Below are 24,540 nucleotides of genomic sequence, written 5' to 3' on the forward strand. Positions count from 1 at the left end.
CGTCCGTCCGGCCATCTGGCCATCCAACCATCCATCCTGAACTACGTCTTCTAGATCTGTGGAGTGTGACAATGGTGTTTGTGTCCTGTGCTATCAAACGCCATTATCACACTAAATAGCTATGGTAAGAACATAACCTCCATAAGGACCGATTTAAAGACATTCTCATAAAATGTCCTAGATTGTGGTTGTGGTCACCCATGCCATGGTTGGAATATGTGACATGTGTTTTATGACAGTATTTGTTGACCACATTTCTTTATTATTCTACATTTTATTATCTTCTTGTTGTTGTTATTATTATTATTAATTTTGCTTTTCTAAGGCTGAGTGGTTTTGAGAACTCTGGATATTTACCTTGAATCCAGCTAGCATCCCTATTCTGTGTTGAACATTCTGGGAAATAGCAGATCTATAGTCTCAACGAAGTTGAAGGGGTTAGGTAGTGGGTAGCAGACAGTGTAGTTTTGAAAAGACAGAACAGTGAAAAAATAGTTTTATTTTTAGGTTTTCCTTACAAAAATAATAAGCGTTTTCCAGGCCAAGGACCCCTTAGCTGAGAGAGAGAGAGATGTGGCAGGGAGCCATACTACATATTGTATACATATTGTGTAATTTTTTTTTATCTATCTTTTCTATTAATATGGTGGATTCATTTTAATGTGTAATTTCAGACATTTAATGTAAAAAAACAAAAACAAGGCTCCTATCACACAAAGATTTGGTGCCCTTCCCTGTAGTAACTCCGAGGACCCCCTGTTAAAAACCTATGAATATAGCATTACTGTACTGTACTGAATGATGATATATACGATGTATGATCCTGGACTAGACCACAGATGGTTGGTGACCCAGTTACCTCTGCATGCCAGAGCTGCTAATTTGTTGCTTAATGCCACATTGTCATGGACAGAAATAAGTGACCCAATTGTTCTAGACTGTCTGTATGACTGACTGTACATACTTCCATCTTGACAGTTATTGTGTTCTCATTGATGAATTGAAATAGAATACTTCATTGCAATACTACAGTATGCTGTTTTGTTATGTTTTGTTTTGTTGTGTTTTCTTACAAGTCATATAAAGATAATACTGAGTTTGGCTGTTCATTATACTTTTATTTGTTACAGTAAAAGTGGTTTTCACTTATTGCTGTATTGTCATAATTCAATTCCATAAATTATACTGTACATATTTATTCACTCACGCACACGCACACGCACACGCACTTTATTTATTTTCCTGCCAAAGTAGATAAGTTGGTACAGGCGTGGATCCCATTTCTAAGTGCATTCATTATGGAAAATGTAATCTAAACCTAACAACATCCTGGTATATATGGTAATAACTTCTCTTTGCCTTTGCCAGGCAGAATGACATATACATTCACTCTCATGCTTAATTTATACTTGGCTATTCTCCAAGCGCAACACTGTTGTATAACAAAGTATATAAATCAGGCTTAAGTATCACTCTGCAGGTCAGGGGTCCATTCCACTGCAGTTGTTCACCTCCAGAAAGTAAATGACACTATGATTGATTACCAGACACATGTTTAATAACAAACAAATGCAGTATTATTGTACAGTATGTTGCCAACATGGCCCAATTAATCCAAATATTTGCATCATATGATTTAACCCATTAAGACCTGAGGCCGATTCTACAAATGCCCTCTTAACTTCAGATTTAAAAAAAATGTACAGTATATATAACCCTATATGTGTGTGTGTGTATATCCATATACTATATTGTATATATATATATATATCCTACAGAGATAGAGTGTCACAGTAATGGAATAGCTGACATACTACTGCAAGATCATATTGTCAGGTGATAGGGTCCAAATTCAGGGTATCTCAAGGCTACACTTTCATATGTCTGTCACGCTTACTGGATTCTGCAAAACTGATTTGTCATAAAGCTATGTATCAAATATATAATGAAATTATATGCGGTATGGAAACTACTGTCGTACATACAGTATACTGCAATTAAAATCTTCCAGAATTTACAGTTCTAAATCACGAGGCCTACCAATGTAACCAGAACATATTTAGTTTTCTGTCCTTTTCTGTTTGTGTGTTTGTTTGTTTAATTGTTTTACACTGCTGCCATGTTGTGGAACATATCAACACTTGTAAGTCAAGTTGGAACAGGTTGAAATTCTTTCAAAAAGTTTGTTTTTATTTATTGATTTTGTGGTGTGCTTTTGGAATTGCCATATTTTGTCTGATAAAATCAATCAATCAATCAATCAATCAATCAATCAACCAATCACATTTCTCAGTGAATACAAAGTATTTGAAAAAATAAATTCAAACAGGAAAGTAACAATGACCTTAAATACAATATTATTACATTTATGCCTGAACAAAACAAAAATAATGTTCCTTGTAAATCTGTAGCTTTACTAAAGCAAACAAACATATTCATCCAAAAATATATATTTTGACATTAAATATATGGTGGGTTGAAGGAATCTCTTGTGCTTCACCCACTCCACAATCGGAGGTCGGTGTTCTCAGAACAGGATAGCTACTAACATTCCTACAGGCCAGTTCTCAACGACTGAATACAAATAAGATATTCATGGCTTACTTTCATATTTCATTGATAAAGTGCAAATGACTAAAGCCCGATTTGTACTTTGTCGTACGACAGTGTATGTGCATGCCAAAAAATAGCATTTTTTTTTGCTGGCACACCGTCGTACAACGTACGCCATTTTAATGCACACTGCGTCTTCTAATGCACCTTGACTCTGAAGAGGACACAGTGTGCATTGAAATGTTCTTTGGGTTCAGTTGTTGAGAAGTGACACATAGAACAGTTTCTATTAAATATATTGACACTGACTCTCTGCCAACAAAGCTATAAGACACCAAATGTAGCCACTCATGTTCTTTCACTCACACATATGCCAAAAACTAGATATCTTGTGTGTAGGCCTACATCTTTTCCTACATGTACGGGCTAATCTGATTTACAGAAACACATCCTTTTTATCAAAGATGGAAATAAAGAAATTTGAAGTGTAAATTAAAAGTAAAAAAGAGGAAATACAACTGATCCGAAGAGACACAACATTGCACTCCACAAATCTAAACCAAAGACATTTCAGTTCATATACCACTGTACGCAGTACAATCCCCAGTGGTCATTTAACATTTTTACACTTAAATGAACACTGAGGATTTTACTGTCAACAGAAACGCTATACAATAAATTTCAAGTTTTTGCTAAATTAGTCACAGTTTTATCCAAAGCAGATTAAATAATGTCTCATGATCATCTGTCAGATGATGACTATACTGTAGATACAAAGTAAAAACGATTGATACATAACCATACACCACCCATGCTGAACCCCCCCATCACTAGTTTTAATCCAATACATTTCCATTTGAAACAGTCATTTCCATAGAGACGACTCTCCTTGGGATTTAAAGTCCAAAACGAGGCAAATAAAATAGTATATGTTGATTATCTGTCACTCATACACCCTTATGGTATGTGTCCTCTGCTTGCATCACAACGTCTTTATATAGATCCTCTTCATCAATCCAAAATCCCAGAAATGTCATGAACATAAGTCATAAACAGAGGAAGGCTCAACAATGAAACCCATACCCTTAGAATGACATTCTATCATGACTTGCCCTTCACACTGGGACCAAAGGGCTTCTTCTTGGGAGCAGCGCTAGGTTGGGGCTTAGGTTTTGGGAGGCTTTTGGGTGTGGGAGGCTTTTTGGGTTTGGGCTGTAAGGACTCGAGGCCGAGGATTTCACAGAACTTGTTGCACAGATGCAAAGCTTGGAACTGGTCAATGAAGGAGGTGGCACAGTTTCCCCTGAAACCCTTGTACCTGGAATAACACAAGAATGGAACATGTACTACTTTGTCAGTCTACGTATTCATTTAGTTTATGTACTGTACTGTATAATGTATATCCTCATCTTCTTTCCAAAACTGTCTACTCACCCTTTCTTAGAGGTAGCTATCCCAACATCAGTGAGCCTCATGCCAACTCCTGCAAAACCACATAAATCAAATTGATATTTGGATTTCTGAATTCTATTACATAATATGTTAAAAGATATTATGCCAGTAATTGCATTAGTTAATTTACCATTGTGCATATACTGTATATCTATATAGGGGGGGCTGTAGCTGAATGGGTAGAGAGGCCTTCTGGGAATCGGTATTTTACTATGACTATATACTATTAGAAGATGCTCTTAATAGTCAGGATGGGTAAATGCAAAGGACAAATATCATGTGCAAATGTACAGTGACAAATACCCGACAACAACTATAGGGGACGTAATTATTATTATTATTATTATAGGCGTGTGCAGTATATTTGTGTATGTTTGTTGACATCTACAATATGCTCTTCATGCAACCAACCTTGCATGTCAGTAACCAGTAGGCTCCCCTCAGTCTTCTCATAGACCCAGTGCTGGAAGGCGCAGCATTTCTGTCCTGCCTCGGAGTCTCGTCTCAGCAGGTTGATCTCTTTGCCGTCCCTGACTGAGTACTTGACGAAGTCACCAATCAGCTCCTCCTCCAGTGTGGCATAGGGGATGTCATTGGAGGGACGATGAACAAGGTAGATGGGGATGATCCTGCAGGAGGCCTGACAGTGAGTGGCTAAGTATATGAAAGGCACACTATCTGAAGACAAGTCTATTTTGATGTTCTCATACGATACGTAGCTATATTAAACTATATTTAAGGGTCTATGTGGGAACGGGCTAAAAAGTGACCTTCTGATTACCAGACTGCCTCTCTACCCACTGCCGCCCCACAAGACAGATTATGTGAGCTGTGTGATGTCATAAGATTGACGGGGAGGAGAAGTCATCATAATGACTGATGAGTCTCACCTGAGACGGTTCCCTATTAGAGAGACATGCATGAACTCAGTGGGCCATGGGAGGCACTGAGGTGCTTAGTGCCAAATATGACATAGGGATTATCCCCTGTCGTGACATATACTGTATAAGGAAAATGCTGTTTAAGTTAATGTTTGAGTTCTTTCCTTTCCTTTATGTACATTTTAAGTTAATCAAAACTAGACATGTCAAGAGTAATGACACCAATGGCAACTGGATCAGTGCTGCAGAGGTGAGCTGGCCAGAGAGACAGACAGATGCTGTCACAGAAAGACGAGTACAGGGAACTTTATGTTCCCAACCGGAGTGCTGCAAATGGAACCTAGCAAGCTGACCAAGCCCCCAGGATTGGAGGGAAGCTAAAATTGTTGAGGTACTGTAAATTTGGGCCCACATCCGGATGGCTTGACCAATGGGCTCAACTCATGGGCGGGTAGTTTGTGACGTAAGGCACACACATTGGAGAGATACTTCCGGGGTAGTATGTGCTGGGTGAGCAGCTTGCATTTTAATTTGGGCAGGGATTGTCTGTCATTCTCCAGCTCTAATATAGCTCAATGGAGCTGACTAACAAAGTTATTGATATCAAGCACTGGCTAATTTGGCTGTAACACTATGCAGTCTCACAAATTGGCAGAATAATGTTTCACTTACTCTGGAACGTCACCAAAGGCTTCATTAGATTCAGCTACAGCAGTGTACGCCTTGATGTATTCCCTTGCTGTATTCTGCACTTGGCATTCCTAAAACACAAGCATGTTGAACAATACAGATAAATGTTTATTTTTTGAATAAAACACTTTCTACAGATGATACATAGTAACAGCACTGTATGTGTAGAGCAGGTTGTGCAAAAGGCTAGGACATCTCCAAAAACACTCAAAAAATATAGTTTTCAACTTTCAATTTCTTGTGTTTATGCAGTGAATTAGTGTGCTGTAGTTCAATAGTGGGTAATATAAATGCCATAATATTAATTTGGTGGATGTATCATTGAAGTATCAGTCCATAAAATATATACTGCCTTAATATACAGGTATGTCTGATTTGTAATGCATTTGTATGGCTTAATCTTGTGTAAATAAAATCCCTAATCAATCCTGACAGTTATGTTCTCTTGCCATTCACTGTAGATTACCCTGATGACGGCTCACATCAGAGTTCTGTGAGGTTCTTACCTCCACAGCCAGGTTAAAGTTCTTTAGAACCACCTCTTCATTGTTATTGGTCCCGTAGGTGATGGAGTTGTGTACTTTGAGTACGCAGGAGTCTCCGGGCGCCAACAAGGGCGCCATGCCTGCTTGCAGCCTGGCACGGAAAGCCTTGCGGTGCATGCCTTCGCCGAAGTGGACCTTCTCAGTGACGATGCTGGCAGGCTGGTTCTCTGCAAACGATTGTTCGGTCAGGAAGTTCTCTTTAAATATCAGCCTGGAACAGTTGACATCCTCTTCCTCGGCCCCCACCAGCTCCACAGGGACAGCTGAGATACAAAGAAAACACATAGGCCTGTAGGCAAAACTCTGTATGGATCAATACCAAATTTGTGTATGCTCCCAGTAGGCCAAGGAAGTTTCTGAATACTTTTTACATCTTGTACTTTTTGAAACTTACTATTCATGTCCTGTTGGAATAGGGATCCATTTCGATTTACTGTATATTCAGATTAACCCTATAAAGTTTGTGTAATGCAAGAAATCTCAGCATGGTCTTCCAACTTACATTGGCGGTTCTTCGATGGTGATGGGATGACGATCTCACTGAGTACTGTCAAAGAGTTGGAAACAGTCAAAAGTCATAAATAGGGCTGTGTTTTTTTCCCGATGCTACAGCATATGAAATGTATAGTTGTCCAGTAGTGGAAGAAGTACTGATATATGTTTCTTAAGTAAAAGAAGCAACGCCACAATGTAGAAGTACTCTGTTAAGTAAAAGTTCTCAAAATAGTAAAAAGTGTAAAAGTAAAAAAAGTATTGGTATCAAAATATGCTTACAGTAGGCCTACTAAAGGTAATATTGTTCATTATGCAGAATGGCCCAGCTACTTACCCTCATAAGTGAGCAGGTAGTCCAAGGTGACAGATCCATGTGGACTGGCGAGGTGACACTTATACTTGCCCAGGTCTTTGTGAGACGCCTTAGCGATGGTGACTGACACTCTGCTTTCATCTCCAGCACTATGGAAACAAATGCAATGCCACAAACAACATGTTACTTACTGTCGCTAGAGCTGAAGATATCATACTAAATTTTGATAGATTTTTACATAAGGCATAATACCATAAAATATGTGTTATACAAGTACAGCAGCTGTTATTCTGATCATATCAAAATGATTCAAAACAAACTAAGACTCCACAGTATGTCAGAAATAAGTGCCGTAGCTGCGTTTTTATGCTATTGTTTTGGTGGGTTTAGAAAAAGCTTGAACTATTCCTTCTTTAGATGCAGTATGTGTATCCTTGAAGTATGTGTATACTGCAACAGTATATAATTTATATTATGATGTAACACAATAGTAGGCTACTCCTTCCTACTTCTACTATGATTCCAGTCATCCTCATCTTAATGAACCTTAGCATCCATATTCTCTGCAAAAATAGGTGGACATTTGGTGAAAATAGCAGATCTACTGTAGCTTGTAGATAGGCTATTTTCGTTATTTGACGTATATAGGGTTTAAGTCGTTAAAGCAGCATTGTGCGATTAAATAATTTGATAGTCCTGAGGCCAGAAATAATATGTGCTGTGTGACGGAGTCATTGAGACACAATGCTACCAGCACGTGCCAGCCATCCATGTTGTTGTGTCCCCATCTTTATAAAGTATGTTGTCCAAATCTGACCCAACTCTAAGCTCCCCTCCATGAGCTGCTCCCATATTGGTTGAAACATCTTGGCATGCCGAAGATGTCACTACAAGATGTTGCATATGGAAATCCATTAAGAATCTCCTGAGCCTGGCAGACAATTAAGCCAGACCAATCAGCAAAGTATGCTGAGTGTTTTTTACAGATCACTTTTACTCTACGTCTGGTCCAGGGACCATCAGGGATCTAAATAGACCCTTATGGGTCTGTAACTGACAATTTTCTTTTTACCCCAGAGATGAAATATTGTACAAAATGGGGTTCGTGGCCTAATGCATATCAAACTGGGGACCTTAATCAATGGTTTAGAATGATGATAACAGCAAATAACAAGTAAGACTTGAATACAAATGAAACACCTTCTCTTGCTTTCAGCCAAGACGGTCCCGTCAATGCTCCAGGTGACAGCGTAGTCGGTGAAGACGGCAGAGAACTGACACCACAGACCCAGACTCTGTGGGTCCTCACTCACTGACACTGCCTGGATGGGCTGCACCACTTTGGGACCTACAGTAGGGACAACATACTGTCATTTTATTATGGATAATATGTATATCGTAGCTGTCAGGGGGAAACCTTGTATGACCAAAAACGTCACTTCTCAGGAAATGGGAAAAAATAACCTGTGTTCCAATGGATCCATTGTAGTTATCATTTAGTCTAGATCTACAAGCAGCCGGTTGTGAGCTTGTAGATCGACTATTTTCTCTACTTTTGCACGACACTGTCGTATGTCAAAGTATAAAAGCAGGCTTAAGTGGTTAAAGGATGACCTATAGCATTAATTTATGGAAAAAACATAAAAAGATGAAATATGGAGATACAAGGTTTCTGCCCAACAGTGACAGTATATTTCTTTTCACTGTTATAAAAGAAGGTCAGTACATGCTTTGGTGTTATTTGAACGGTAGAATGAAAATGTCATGCGGTACAGTACAATGAAAGATAACAATATGTCCATTACCTTCTTTAGGTATGTGTGCTTTTTGTTTGACCACGTCACTGTAGGCCTTTCTACGAGTTGTCTCCACACCTGCCTTGGGCTCCTCCCTCTTTGCCTTGACGGGACCCTCTGGCTTGGATAATTTAGATTCCATAGTACTGACCATCTTTCCAAACTTATTTTCAGACAGGCGTCGCCTTTTAATTGCATCCTCATTTAGCTGACTGGTTGACTTGGTTGGCTGGTGGTCTTTAGGGGATACGCAACTTGAAGGTTCAGCCTCTAGGTTTGCTTTAGTCTCCAGTTGATGGGCCTTTTTCTGTATATCATCTGACTTATCGCTGTCCTTACTTGTAATACTTGTAGACTTGTCTTTACTTCTCCCAGCTTTATCACCCATTTTGGCCTCAAAGATATCAATCTTACTTTTTGCTGTTTTCTGTTTGGCTCCATTCTCCAATTCGCTCAAGGGCTGCACCTCACTCTTTATCACTGTTGCATTCTGAATATGTTTCTTCTTCTTCTTGCCATGTGGCTTGGTGGTAAACTTCTCAGCCACCGCAACAGGCTCTATCACAGTCACTGATGGAGCCTTGTCATCCTCAAGGCCAGTCAGATGATTTTCATGTGTTTTTGAGGTCTGCTGAGCTGGGAGGTGGTGAGGTACATTTTCCAGCTGCACCTGTGCGGCATGATGCACATAACCTCCAGACTTGTCCTTTTTGGAGCGTGTTTTGCACTCTGCGGTGCTCTTGTGAGATTTGTGAGGCATCTTGGAGGATTTGTAAAATTCTGATCCAGATGAATCCGTGTCCTGATCAACTTGTAGTCTTGTGGCACTGGGTTTTGTAATCCTTGAAGCGAATATATCCCCTAGGTCTAAAGTGACGTATGCGAGGCGGTCCTTCTTTGAGACCAGCAATTGATTCCCGGGGACAGTAACAAAGTGTATTGGTTCTCTATCCTCTTCCCAGTTGTTGCTGTATGATGAAAAATGAATGGAGCCTGTATTACGATAATAGTCAGAACAGACTTTCAACTCAGTCAACAGTTTCTCCTTGTGTCTTTCCAAAGGTGGTTCATTATTAGACCCTCCACGGTTGGGCCAAAGGACATGAGGTTGTATGTGAGCACATGCGTGGCCTTTGCTGTCATCGAGAAACCCTTTGGCACGGGCTTGGCCTCCCTCCAGCACGTAGCTTGTCGGGCGGAAGATTGAAGGCCCAATACTGAGTGGAGCTACGGGCATAACAAACTGAGAGCCTCCTGACTGTAGCTCCCCCTGATGCGCCTCCTGGAAGCCTTGCGAGGTGTCAGACAACACAGGCGTGTGAACATTAGTGTTCTGAGCAGTTGGTGTGTCCACAGGTGGTATATGTGTGTCTGTCAGAGGTTGTGTGTTCAGTGGAGTGTTTACTTCAGCACACCCACTCTCAACCTTTGGCGTCTTTGCCTCAGTACAGCCGTAATGTGAGCCGGTCACAGAGGACCCATAACTCCTTTCATCTCCCTTCCTGCCCACCACCACGCCTCGCTGAGAGACACCGTGTTGCGCTGTCACTTTACACAGGCCACCTCTAAAGGACTGATGATCACAATGAAAGAGAAGAAAAATAAAATGATAAGAACATCTACAATCACGTTAGATATACACATACACTTAGCAACAATGATCCATGCTCATACATGAGCATATACGAATATGAGTATAATGGGCCTTCCACACCAAGCACCATAACTATACGATAATTATGTGATTATCCACACTGATGCTGTCATTTTAGTTGTGGTGTGGACTCTGCCACTCTACCACTAGATTTAGAATGATTTTAAAATATACAGTACAGTATATGTTTATAGTTATAGTTATCAGGCTTGACGTGGACGGCATATAATAATATTTAGACTTTACTGTAATTTATACTTCAGTATAACCCATCACTAGGAAAAGTAGTACAACATTATAATTTTTTGGGGACTATTATTATTCCATTACATTTGGAAGGTAGATGCTGCAGTTTGTAATAATATGCCATCAGATTACATTCATGTTATTCACATACCTTTTTATGGAACAAGAAATCAGAAATTTGAGAAACATAATTCCAAACCCAGAGTCCATGTGGGCAAAAATGTAGCTGAAATTGTCTATAGGCACTGTCATAGAAAAGAGCTCACGCTATGGCAATCAAACACCATCTGCAAGCCTGAAGAACGGGTCGGATTCCTGATGCTTGCGTTTTAAAGGGGCTGCATTGGGAATGGGGCGTGCTAAAGGGTGAATGTATAAGGGACAGAGAGAGGGGGTCGTGTTTCAGTCCTCAGCTGTGCTCCCCTCTCACCCCTCCACCCTGACACGCGAGGGATGCATGCTATTATCATCAAACACTCCACTATTATTAGATTCCAGTTCTGTTTTCTCCCAGACCCTCCCATTTCCTCAGACACATACAGTATTTAAAATCCGAGCCCGAGGGACAGTGTGCAATGTTACACTGTCTCAGGGCCTGATTCCATGGGCGCTAAGCTGATGACTTGAATTCACAGACGGGATGAGAATACCTCTGACGTGTGCAACACAGCAGCGTGCTTGTTGTTACACACCGAGCACTGTATCTCCTGACTGAGTAACAATAGGACACCAACAGGGGAAGTAAGTGGGTTTCCTAGAAGACTGTGATTTATTACACGTGTACTTGTTGGGAATCACGTCTAATGTGAATTTTAGATGGTGAAGGTTGTTGAAACAGAGAATTCATTGGAGGTACAGTATTTTTTCTCTTATAACTTATGCTAATCACACTGCTGAACTTGCTTTTCCACCCTTAACCACTTGAACCCATGGAGTGCCTATTCTGGGGCGAACATTTGGTGAAAATAAAGTATAGAGCCCTGGGGGGCCCGGGGAAGTATATAATGTACATGTAGCCTACGGTTAAAGTGCCTTTTTTAATTTTAGTTAAAGTGATCGTAATCGTTGCTGTAAGTGTTTAAGTAACAGGGATCTCCCCGTCTCTAGTAAACCAGGATATACATGTTATCCAATTAGGAGAGAGAACCCATTTATCAACTTCAATTTGATAGTGTTCCTGTTCCATTACCTTTTTTTTATTGTTGTTTCATCACTTCCAATTTCACTTGCTCATCTTGTATCCTGTATAAGTTCTCTCACCTGATCGGATCGAATTGAAAACCCCACCTCTATACTATAGCAATGATTATATATAATAGCTCGGATTATAGAGCTATTTAACACTTATTTTAACAATAATAATAATAATATAAAATATACAAGAACACTTCAAAAATGTTCACGTCTCACCTCCCCAACATTCAGCTGTGAGAAGACATTTTGTCTCTCCAGCCCTTCATCTGCATCCTCTGTGATGTGCAGTAAGATCGGATCTTCTTTATGGCTGGTATAGATATTTGCCTTCATTGCACTAGCATATTCCTCCAGCAGGGGTAAATCTGCGCCTAAGACATCGAAGGCAGCAGAGGATGAAGGTCCAGGTCTAGTGATCAGTGCAACCGCAGGCATGTCCACGCTGTATCTCCCAGAAGACTCTAACATGCCACTGGACGAACCAACGGACAAGCGCTTGTCCGTGGGGCAGAGACAGCCCTCATCCTGGGTGTTCTGGAGCTCCCCTGGCTCTCCTTGTGCAGTCGCTGGTGATAGATAAGACTCTTCTGTTTGGGTGTCCCCTCTGTTTGAGAGCTCAACTGAGCCTCCAGCTGCTGTTGGCTCTACAATGGAGCCAGAGCAGCAGGTCTGTCCAGGAAGGATGGAGCTCTGTGGCTGTGGTTGTGGCTCCAGTATCTGATTCTGGATTGCCATGTGTGACTGTTGTTTACCTTGTTGTGTCTCTGCTTGACTTTGAGTCTCTGTCTGTTGATCTATATGAGTCTCTGTCAGTGCCTGTGTCAAAGCATCTATCTCTGCTCCTATCTCTGTGAAGGCAGCCGTGAAATCCTCCGGTGGAGCGGCGATGATCGCGGTCCAGTCAGAGAGTGCACTTGCCCAGCTGTCCACTGATGACCACCTCTGAACAGGTGCCCCCCAGCATTCTAGTATGTCATCACTGGACCAGCCAATCCCACATGCCTCACCAGGGTAACCCGACACCTTTGTGTCCCCTTGCGGGAAAGAGTCAATGGTGGTCCAGACTCCTCCCTCTACGATAGCATCATCTCCATGGTCCTTATCCTCACCTGCCAGAAACTGGCATGCGTCCAGCCACAACTCAATAGGACTGTCACTCTGTCTTTCTGGGCTGGTTAGACTACTAACCTCTGATCTCCCTTGACTCTGTTCACTTATTGACAGTAAGCCCCCCTCATAGGAGACAATAGCAGGTGGTCCTGTCCCTTGTTGGCCCAATTCTGGATTTAAATCCACCATAACTGATTCCCCTCTCTCACTTATGTGACGGTGATCTTGTGTCACTGCCACTGCCAAGTCCTGATGACCGAGGATTAAGGCATGCATGCCATGTTCAGGGCCTGTCTCTTTGTCCTCGTACTGTGACGATGATGATGATGATGACAGACAGTCTGTACGGTTAATCTTTTCTAGATCCAAGTCTAACTTCTGGGGATTCAGGATAAACTCCTGCGTCCCACTCTCAAAGATATAAAGGTCTGAAATAGGCTCTGTGACATCGTCAGTTTCTGTTGAGCTATCGGAAAGCTCTGATAAAGACCTGAACAGGTCAGTGGCTTTACTATCCAGTGTCAGGCTACTGCCCTGCTGTGGTACAGACTCAGTGAGAGATTGTCCCATCAAACTGTTTGACACAAGTGGCATGGGCCCACAGTCCTTTGAGAGCAAATTGGAGAGCGATGATTCATGTGCCGGGAACTCTGAGAAGGCTTCCTTGGGTACCCCTGAGAGACTTTGAGAGGGGGTTGAAATAAGGCTACGTGATATGTGAGGTGATTCAACAAAAAGAGGAAACGTACGCTCTGTTGTGCTAGTATAGCCAAGGTCACTGATTCTCCTGTCCTGTATGTCACGGTCAAGTATGGTTGGTACAGGCTCTTTGTTGACTTTGGCCTCTGGATGAAGTGAAAAGCATGTTGTCAGACCACTGCTAGGTGACGCAGGCTTTACTGAGGGGAAATGGCCCACGTCAGAAACATTCTCCCGAGAGGGGCAATTAGAGAGGGCACAGTCTGAAAGATGTGACGCACCCTTATTTTGAATCTCATTTGCAGGAGAGGTTATTTCTGTAGGATTACATGAAAGAGAAGAGGCTAGATCCCTTATTTGGCAGTTTGAGAGTGGAGTTACTGACTGACTGTCTGTGGAAGGGAGTGAAGAATCCATAGGGAGATCCATGTCTGTGGCAGCTTTAGCCCCAGAACAATACCTTCAGGCTCGGCATGTGGAGGAATAGGATGAGGTTCTTCTGTGGACAGTGGCTGATTAGTTAATCCATAATTCACTGCCGTTATGGCCTTCACAGATTACAACCATCTCCTTCAGCACCTGTAAAGTAAAGCATGACATTCAGCTATGGTCTGTGATCTCTGATAGTTAAACTGATCCGGTACAAGGGCTTAGTTATAACCCTACATTCGTCATCTATCTAGGTTATCCAGTCAGGTCCCCTATCTCCCTCTAGCTGTCACTTTGTGTGATGTGTTTATCTTCCTCCTAGGATATGCCCCTTGTTAATGCCTTGCTGCATCTATTTCAGTGGCTTTTAAAGGTTTCTTGTCACACCTTATCACCACGAAAGCTTCCTGTTGTTGTACGCCCTTATGTCATGCATTTCTAGCAAGAATAAATGTAGCAGAGTGGTTCATAACCTCAGCCTGACGGCCTGAAACTCTAATATCTCCCTCGAGCCATAAGTTAATATCTTTGGCTTAGTGGTTAAGATGTTGGCTTTCCACGCGGGAGACTCGGGTTCGAATCCCGGGCGTTACGTTAACACAACACAGTCTGTTCTGTAAATGTCTGCACCATCAAATTGCTTCAGATAAAAATACTTCATTGTTCATTAATGCAGGCAATATTGCAAATGTGTCTTTAGCTGTACAGCTCACGTAGAGATAGGATACAGTGAGAACGCAATTTACATAAATTGTTATTATTATAAAGTGTTGCATTAGCTTAGCTCAGTTGCTGTTGAGCTGCTTAATAGCATTGGGGATGGATTTTCTTTTTTAAATAGCACTTGTGTGCAAAGGGGCCTCTGAACCTCCTCCCCAATCTCAGAAAAGTTATGAAGGGGGTGGGGATGTGTCATGTGATTTTATTGGCCATTCTGTTTACTGCTTCTGCATAGAGCTGGGTTTGTGCGCAGCCTGGTGTTTTGGTTCCCTGGTTGATCACTCTGGAGAGTTTGACATTGCTCCTCAAGTGACCAAACCAGGACACAGTGTTAAGGTTAGTACACTTTCATTCAAAGCTTGGTATACAGTACACTGCTCAGGATCTCTCTCTCTCTTTCTCTCTCTCTCTTTTTTTGTTTTTACATTGAACCCTCTAAGGTTCTACTTTAATTCCACAATTACTTCAGGTCTTGCCACTTTTCTGTTGATGCCACTATGACCTCTTGTGTCCATAATATGATACATGCGCAATGCAGAGTGTTTCATATCATATTCTACTACCCTCTAGCTGTTTACCCTCTGTAAACAAGTGCAATAATTCATATTGATCTATTTACCCATGTTGCCCATATCAGCCTCAATATTGTACATAGTCTATCTTTACATTGATATGGGGGCTGACTGTTTACATATGTCTTTATACTGTCAGTATTTGTAATGTAACAATCGAGACTAATCCCTCTTATGTGCCAACATACCGTACGTAGCAATGAAATAAATTGAAATTCTGATTCAGCTATTGTTTTGTGCAGCTCAGAGATAGTATTCCCAGAGAGCACATATACAAGGCCATATTATCAAATAACTTTGTATTTCAACACAAACTGTCAATGTTACTATATGTAGGTCTGCAGTATATGGGCCATTATGTTTCTTACAATATATTTAAGAAACAAATTGTGATTTAAATTACAGTTTGATGTTGGTATCTCGAAAGACATAGCAGCACAGCTGCTATACAGCGTTTCTAACTGTACTACTAGACTAGATGCCTGACATGAAGTTGGAAGGCAACAAGCTATCTTACAGAAAGGGAAGTTGTGGCAGAGCCACTGGAAAAATACCAGTGAATCTTCACCCATGACCTGCATTGGTCACATTCCTGTAGAAGGGCTTTGCATTCAAGGGCACCTCAGCTAACAATGTTTACCATTATATAAAGCACTCACTTCACTATGTCCATTAGCCCACATAGGCACACAATTATAATAAATGATAAAATAAAAACTCAAAATGAAAGGTTGAAAATACACAGTAAGAGGACATACAAAATCATTGTAATATTTTAGATAAGTGATTATGTAATGATAAATTAGTTTAGCTCCAACTTAAGTGTATGTCAACATCCCTACCGACTCATTTGTAAGAGAGTTCAAAGCATTCCATAGCTAGTCCAAGACTTTCAAACATGATCCCAGAAGTATCTTGTGAATAGAACATTAATCCATCTGTTTGACCACAAAGCCACTTGGCTTGAGTGATGATCAGAGAGATGCACAAATTAGATGATCAATTAGATCTGATCATGCCATGAGGATCATCTATTTAACTTAAATGTTAGTTTCCTCTTGCTGGCATCTGGCTTTTCAGTCAGGGTTAGTAGACCGGGTCCGATCTGTCCTGACATTAAGGAATAATAAAACTCCACCGTCGCTGGAATGGAGACGGTAAATTGATACAAGCTGCTGAGTAAATCAACATGTAGTTGATTTAATCCATCTATAATAACCAAGAGGTTAATTGATACTTAAAATGTACTGTGTGACAAGCATTCCAAAAATGAGGTTCTATTATTATATTATATATAAGTATAGACACTACTTGTCTTATGTTACAAGATTTCTTCAATGTAAATAACTACAGCAGTTGAAAAACACAACTTTATTCAAATTTCTTCAAATTATTTTAAATACATTTTGTTTTTTATTTATTACATTTTTTAATAGAGCAACATGCTGCATTATGCAACACAGCAGACTCAGCACATCACACTAGCCATCCCTGCGCACACAGATGGAACATTCTTATATACAATGTTTTGTATATAACTGTATATTGAACAGACAGTGCTGACTAGAACTGACAACAAATGTATTGGCAACCCGGTTCCTAGAGTAAAAGCATACATCATAAATCAAACGGGCATAACACTTGAGCCAATAAAACAGTTGTTTAGCCCGTGCAGGGGATTTCCAGTCATGCAGGTACGTACCCTTTTCATAGCCGAGTAGTTGACTATATCGACCTATGATGTAGGACTTGAGAATAAGCCCAGGCAGGGCTGAAGGTCTCGGGGTGTGAGTCTATTTTTAACGGCAGTCCCCCACAAGTACAAAGTCAGTTACATGATATTGTGGACATGTGCCGATCCTGAACACTTAACACTCTGCAACTATATTTACAAAGCGTTTCACTGACGGTCGTCTTCATACTTTACAAACATCTAGATCACACTCATTTCCAGGTTAGTTTTCATCCACAGTAGTGGAGTCACGAGGGCAAGAGAGAGAGAATGAACCCAGACACATTCAGGAAAGCTTCCTCAGAAGACAGATAATGAAAGACATTTTAGGGATTTTTCAGTCTAGTTTAATGGGAAGAACACTAGATTGTGGATCTTAGCACAGTAGATTGAGTTTTCAGTGTCAATGTATCCAGCCTGTAATTTGGTTACAGTTGTACACTCTCAGACTAGTTACATTAACACTGACTTTTACTGTGTAGATGTGTTTTGGGCAGGGCAATACTCTCTTCCATACCACTCATGTACATACTGTAAGAATAACATTTTATTTACTTTTTAAAATCAGCATTACAGCATCTTATGTCTTATGGTAACGTGTGAAAGCATTGGAACCACAGCACAGGGGGGAGGGGGGGGGCTAACTCATCTGGGAACGAAATGGACCCTTGGGGGTCTGTAAATTAACTGTTGCAGTTTAAAAAGTTACAGCGTAGACTGGTGTCCCTGAGATTTAAATAACTAAATAAAATGGATATTGATAATAATGCATAGGTGTCCTTGAAATTAAAAAGAATCTTAGAACAGTGATGGTACAGTACATACAGTATGTTAGGATGGGTAAGACTGCTGACAGCTGACCAAAACATAAAGAAACGATGTAACCACAAATTGGATGACTTTTCTTACTTTGTCCTGGTTTAAGGAAAAGTGGGGAAACATTTCCCAAGCTCCAGCAGCAGTAAGCGTGACCCAGTTAAGTGGAGCCCTGCCCAGTTCCTGAGAAATGTGTGGGCTGTAATGTGAGGTGGGCATGCCAGCAAGTGCGCTGTAAAATATGGAGTGTTCATTTAACCCTGAGAGTGTAAAAATTGACCCTTACTGGGTCCCCTCAGGATTTTGCAATGTGGAATTAGTCTGATAAGGTGACACACATATTTCCATTTGCTAAGCTCAAGGAACATATTCTATGGTGCCTGTATGCTGTGGAAAATCTATTTAACCTTTAATACAGATTATAATTTAAGCATTTAGCTGATGACAGGGATCATTGACCCGGTACCAAATTGAATAGCATGGAAAGAAAAGGGCCATATGGTGCCTGTTTGTTTTTATATAAAAAAAGTTCAGAAACGTAACTTCGGTCAATTATTTCTCCCCTTCAATAATACCAATGGGTATTGTATTTTATATCGTTGTTATCATTGATTAGTCACCTTTAAAACGAGATATAACTTGTAAGTATTGTGCAATTGTGGAATGAGCAACACAGCTAAACGTGTGAGTAGTGCCCCCCAAAAAATTGCCTAAATCCCCCAATATGCTTTTGTTGATATTCGCTCTCGTTTTAAGCGACCTGCCAGCATGCACCTGCTGGCCGCCGTGTGCAAGTCATAGGTGTGTGACTGGCACCTGAGCATGGGTCCTAAAACTTTGAGATCTGTAAATCTCTGGAAGAAATCCTATGGTTCCTCAGTGAATTAAGGGTGAGGTTCCGGTCTTCTCGGGGTGTTGTCTTCCTGGAACTTCCTGGTCACTTCGGGGTCTGCCTTTGACTTCACCAGTCTCACAGAACCTGGTCCTAAGTTTGGAAATGGTTCCAGGGCTGACACCAAATAATGCTGCCACTCTGCGTAACGGAACACCAGCTTCCACTTGTCCTATTGCACAGGCCTTATCCTGAAGGGACAAACGTGGCATCTTTCCATGGGGGCAGTGTTGCCCTTGGAGCATACACAAACTCAACAGGATCCATGCTAGGCCAAGTATTACAACGATAATGATAAACAAGACCAGGAGACCTGGTTCTGCCAGACCCAGAATAAATTCCTTTTCCTTTTATGCCCATGTATGGACGAAAGGGGGACGAAATTGGCTGACTCTATTCAGGCTGTGATTGGCTAGCGAGACACATGATGACATTAATAATCTATAAATAGGATTATGCACTTCAAAAAATCCATTTTTTAAAGTGAGCTCCATCACTATGGGGGACGAAACTTGAACCCTCTTTTATGCCCATGTATGGACGAAATAGGGACAAAGCCTCATGTAGGCCGACCCCTTGGGTCTGGCAACAAAAATACTATACCAACTGGCATTATTATATAGAAGGGGAGAAATAATCGATCGAAGTCAAAAATGTGTACTTTATTTGAGGAGTAGGTTTTATTTTGATGCTGACATCATAGTGGCAATATCACTATATTAAAGGGCATACATATGACATGTTTAGCAGATTGATTATGAGTCACAGTATATTTGACATTACTGCTGACCATTCTTTCACTGTGGTTTGTTTAATATTCAAGGAAGCCATTGGATTTCATTCATTCATTTCAGTATGAATGAACACAATTCTTAATTAGTCTGCCTATTTGGAAGTACCTCTCAATACTCTCGATACTAGCGCCCGAGGATATTGGAAAGCAACAAGTTGTCAGAAACTGGATTTATTCATTAAAAAAGATGTAAATAAATACATTATTGGTCCATTTCCAATTCCTATGTCATTTCGGCGCGTGTTTGGGGGAACACACTAGAGACTAAAAAGTGTTTCGAGAAGTAGTCAAAAACACAATGTTTCCACATTGTGTTTTTGACAATGTGGAATGGTCAATGTGAAACAATATACCAGCTTCATTTAGGCGTCAGTCATCTATTACATATCTATGACATAATATGTCATAGATATGTAATAGATGACTCCATATTTGGGCAAGGTTACAGCACGTCATCCCATTTATTATAAAATTGATATATAAATAAGAAATATAAAACCTGTTTTTAATTTTTTGCCTATTGCCTCTTAGAAAGTCACACCATAATAATACTGATAGTATTCATGAATAACAATTCCTTTCTTACACAGTAACCATCTGAAGAGACTGCTGCATGGCACAGCAGAGGTTGCTGTATTAGGGAGATGAACAGGCATCAGCTCCCCTGATTGGCCAACCAACCCCATCGGCTTCACAGATTGGCTGAGCTTTGTGTGATGTTTGAGCCGCTGTACCAGTATAAGTGTGTTGTAGGCGGAATACGACGACATTCTTTTACGGAGCTACTGTATATTAGGCCATTCCTATTTTAATCTAGATGGTATTGGTGTTTGAAACTCTGCGCTGGACTTTGTACCTGAAAGGACCACAGAGAGCCAACCATGCTGCTGTGGCAGTGGGGCTAAATGTGTACTCATTTGGAGGCTCCATAGGACTGGTGGCGACCTACATGAACCGGGATCAGATTGAGGTCCACATCTTCAACACAGTGTCTTTGCGTTGGATAAAGTTGACCCCAATGACAACTGGAAGAGGAGAACATCCCCTTGCGGTTCCCTCGATGCGCATGGGCCACACAGCTGTGCTGATAGCAGATATCATCTATGTCTGGGGAGGGTTTAAGTACACAAGGGATTTCTGCAACGTGCTCTATGCGTTTGATGTCAACACCCACAGATGGTTCAAGCCCAAGATTTCTGGAAATGTTCCAGAGACGAAGTACAACCACTCAGCCTGTGCTTTGGTGAAGGTCATGTATATCTTCGGGGGATTCAACCTGCTGACTGGATGCACTAATGACATCCACAAGTTGGACACCACCACAATGGTCTGGTCTTTAATTAACGCTGCAGGTATTCCAGCACCGGGTTCATTATATCACACTGCTAACATCATTGGGACAAAGATGTATGTATTTGGGGGCCATGGGGACCAGTTCATCTACAGCAACAACGTCTATGTGTTTGACACAGAGACCGACTGCTGGCTGCGCACACCTTCTACACAGCTTCTGCCAGAAAAACGCAGGGGTCATTCAGCTTTTGCCTATAATGGAGAGCTGTACATATTTGGTGGTGACAACTATCCCCTAAACAGGACCTTAGATGATCTGTGGAAATTCAATCCAGAGACCTTCTCTTGGAAGAAGATTGAGCCCAAGGGGAAAGGACCATGTTCATCCTCTTTTAGAATGTGCTGTTGCATGGTGGGAGATCGTATCGTCCTCTTCGGAGGATACATACCTGATGACCTGTACATTTTAGACTTGAGTCCTGGTCTGAAGACGTTATGCAAGCTAGCAGTTATTCAGTATGGTCTGGAACAGTCAGGACTCCCACATGACATTAGATGGGAACTGGAAGCCATGACTACCAACAGCAACAAAACATTGTGTTAGCCTACAAAAAAGATACAAGATTACAACGGCAGAGAACAAGTTCCAGGCAATGGAACGGAAGAAAAAGACAAGGAGATCGCCACCGTTGACATGGCTCCCTTCATTCAAATAGGATAGAACGTGGAGCACAGGAATGTGCTCAGGGATACCGACCAGGAACTAAGCAGCGTCATACAGTAAGTAGAATAGAGAACTCGTCTACCAACTGAACAACACTAGGTCAGACATGGCTGCAAAGAATGCCAAGTTAATCTACATCAGAAACAGATGCTTTGGGCAAAGCAATGGGCAGTTATAGAATAAGGAGTGGGAATGGAAAATTACGTTAATTTTTTTTTCTGCCCGTCACGTTTGAGGCAGTAATAAAGAGAGCAGTGCATGAGATCAGAATTGCCAGTTACCTTCGAAAGGCTTCTCAGTTGTGTCACTTTGGCACCCTGAGCAGTGAGACCTCCTCTTTAATTTTTATACGTTGACACCCCTTGCCATCACAGCTAGTACATGAGTCATGACAGAAAATAAGTGTGACTGCTGCCCAAACTACATAAGTAGTTGGAGTGATGTTGAACTCTTCTCCAGACCCGCCCAGGATACAGTATGTCTCCCAGCCAAGAAATGGCTTCCACCAGCACAACCCACTTCACTGGACTGCCCCCCACTGACATTGCCCTAAGAAACAGATCGTCATGGCCATGCTTAAGTTATAAGCCTGTGCGAAGAACTCTCCCACCCCAAGAAAGTTGAAAACCAATGTAACACCAAAGATTATCTGTCTGTTGCAAGAGTGCCATTGTGGCACAGTCCAAATCTTCACCGGATGCAGTGAGCCTGTCCTTGTACAGCCGATGTTCTCAAGCAATCCTGTCAGGCCATAGCCTATTTGTCTTTTGAAACGATGGCACCATTCTGTGCAACATATGTCGTTGGGGCATGCGCTGGTACAGCTCTGTATTAAAAAGCACCCAATGGAGGGTCCCCCTTCGATCGTCCGCACTCATCCTGCTCCCCAGATTAAAGGCCCTGGTCAGCAAGAGTTCTTGCCACAGCCCAGGATCACACTGAAGCCGCAGCTAATTGCTAAGAACCCCAACAAGAACAACAACTCTGTTGCGGAGAAAACAATCCAAGAGCTGGAGGACGAGCTCCTGCGGCTGGCCGTACAGCAGCGTTAGCTGCCCCTTGCACAGAGATGTCTGCTCCCCACGCAAAGGTTGGTGACTTGTCTACTTCCACTCCAGACACTGTCTGTCTGTCTGTCTGTCTGCCAAATATCTTTTGCACGCTGCCAGTAGGCCAAGGAAGTAAAATCCCTGAGCATGTTTCACATTTTGTGAATATTTTTTTTGTATTTGAATATTTGTACTTTTTTGTGAATTCATAATCTCAGATCCACTGTCCCACCGATCTGCCGATCAGTCTTGCCCCAAATATGGCGTCAATATTCCATGTTGACGCCATCAGTATGACGTCATCAACATGACATCAGAGATCCACCGGGAAGCCACGCCATTATTAGCCCAGCTCTTGTTTCTTCAAGAATCTTGTCTTGAACTTGACGATGTACAGGCTCATCCACAAATTGAGGAATGATTCCAAAGTCCTGGATGTGTAACCAATCAAGGGGTGTGTTCCACTTTTTTGAGCCTTCATCTCTAATTGAACATAATCTTCTGTTGCTGTTTGGCTTTGCACCCCCTGCCCTCCCCCGCGCGGCTGTTAACTTTCTTCCGATCACTTTCTCCCCCCTTCTCTTCCGTTCCTCCCATTCCTTCCCTAGGGTCAGTGATCAGCACCTAGCAGTGCCTTTCCTCTCCTTATCGCCACAGCACCTAAAGGTCAAGTGGACAGAGTCTGGAATCACCCTCTCCTCCAGCCCTGCATCACACACAGGCCTTCTCAATCTACCCTCTCCAATAAACACTTCAGTCTAGCGACAGCATTGAGTTTTGATTGTGTGTGTTTAGGCTGTATGTACAGTAGAGTGTAGAGCACTTAGAAGTTAAAGAGTTTGTATTGCTATGTTACATGTTGCATAATCACAGTGAAGGACAGTTTTATTATCCAGCTTTGGATAAATTATGGCCGATGCCTCATCGTTGCGTCATTGTGAGTGGGACAGTGACAGTGACAAATGTTTTTATTGACTTTAAAATCATTCCCCATCCTCGACTCTACTGTTATGTAACAGTGGAGATGTCACACCTGTTCTACTTACAGTAAGCTTAATTTATACACCGTTGTACAACAGTGTCACTTGCCAAATATCCGATAATGCATTGCATCACAACGTGTCGTACGCCAAATAGGGAAAATTGTTTACCAGGCTACCCTCTCAGAGTGACCGAAGGATACATTACTGTGTGTGTGTGTGTGTGTGTGTGTGTGTGTGTGTGTGTGTGTGTGTGTGTGTGTGTGTGTGTGTGTGTGTGTGTGTGTGTGTGTGTGTGTGTGTGTGTGTGTGTGTGTGTGTGTGTGTGTGTGTGTGTGTGTGTGTGTGTGTGTGTGTGGGAAATAGGAAACAGACCGTAGTGGTGCACATGTTATTCTTGTAATTGTATCTGTGGAGAAAGTGGTTGTACTGATAAGTAAGCCGGTGGCTCACACACAGACTGAACGTCTGTCTCTAAGTGTGTCATGTTATTGCTGGTCACACTGTGCTTAGCCTTGTCACTATAACGAGGCCGGTTTAAATAGTGTTGAAGCATGAAGACTGATAGAGCTGTACAGGGATAGTGGCTAGAGTTTTTATTTGTAATTGTTCGCTAACACACACGCACACGCACACGCACACACACACACACACACACACACACACACACACACACACACACACACACACACACACACACACACACCTGGTATCATAATGGCTTTTAATAGACCTTAACTTGCTATGTTCTCGGTATCTTCTCAGAAGTAAAAGACGCAAATGGAATCTTCATGCAACAGCTGATTCGGGGAGTAGCTGTGAGTTGATGGTTGCTGGTGGATTATTGGACAACAACAAATCAGTATAGATTTATTAAGCACCAACACTAATCTAATCCTATAGTATATCATT

At 41.6% G+C, this 24,540-nt stretch overlaps 2 protein-coding genes across 2 annotated transcripts; one reads left to right on the top strand and one right to left on the bottom strand.

The window, feature by feature from the left end:
- Window positions 1-1,760: 1,760 nt before the first annotated feature.
- On the bottom strand, window positions 1,761-13,523 carry alpk2 (alpha-kinase 2; the record flags this gene model as incomplete). Its single annotated transcript, XM_080420279.1, has 10 exons — window positions 1,761-3,871; window positions 3,988-4,036; window positions 4,417-4,634; window positions 5,559-5,647; window positions 6,083-6,384; window positions 6,624-6,668; window positions 6,951-7,078; window positions 8,130-8,277; window positions 8,735-10,298; window positions 12,036-13,523. 10 exons carry the CDS (start codon window positions 13,521-13,523, stop codon window positions 3,655-3,657), a joined length of 4,248 nt encoding a protein of 1,415 aa, XP_080276405.1. The 3' UTR covers window positions 1,761-3,654.
- Window positions 13,524-20,399: 6,876 nt separating this feature from the next.
- LOC308078940 (kelch domain-containing protein 3-like) lies at window positions 20,400-21,479 on the top strand (the record flags this gene model as incomplete). The annotated part of the gene is made up of 1 exon (XM_080420280.1): window positions 20,400-21,479. One exon carries the CDS (start codon window positions 20,400-20,402, stop codon window positions 21,477-21,479), a length of 1,080 nt encoding a protein of 359 aa, XP_080276406.1.
- Between the last annotated feature and the right edge of the window lie 3,061 nt (window positions 21,480-24,540).

The sequence above is a fragment of the Gymnoscopelus braueri genome (assembly GCF_963280865.1).
Source record: "Gymnoscopelus braueri genome assembly, chromosome: 22".
NCBI classification, from domain to species: Eukaryota; Metazoa; Chordata; class Actinopteri; order Myctophiformes; family Myctophidae; genus Gymnoscopelus; species Gymnoscopelus braueri.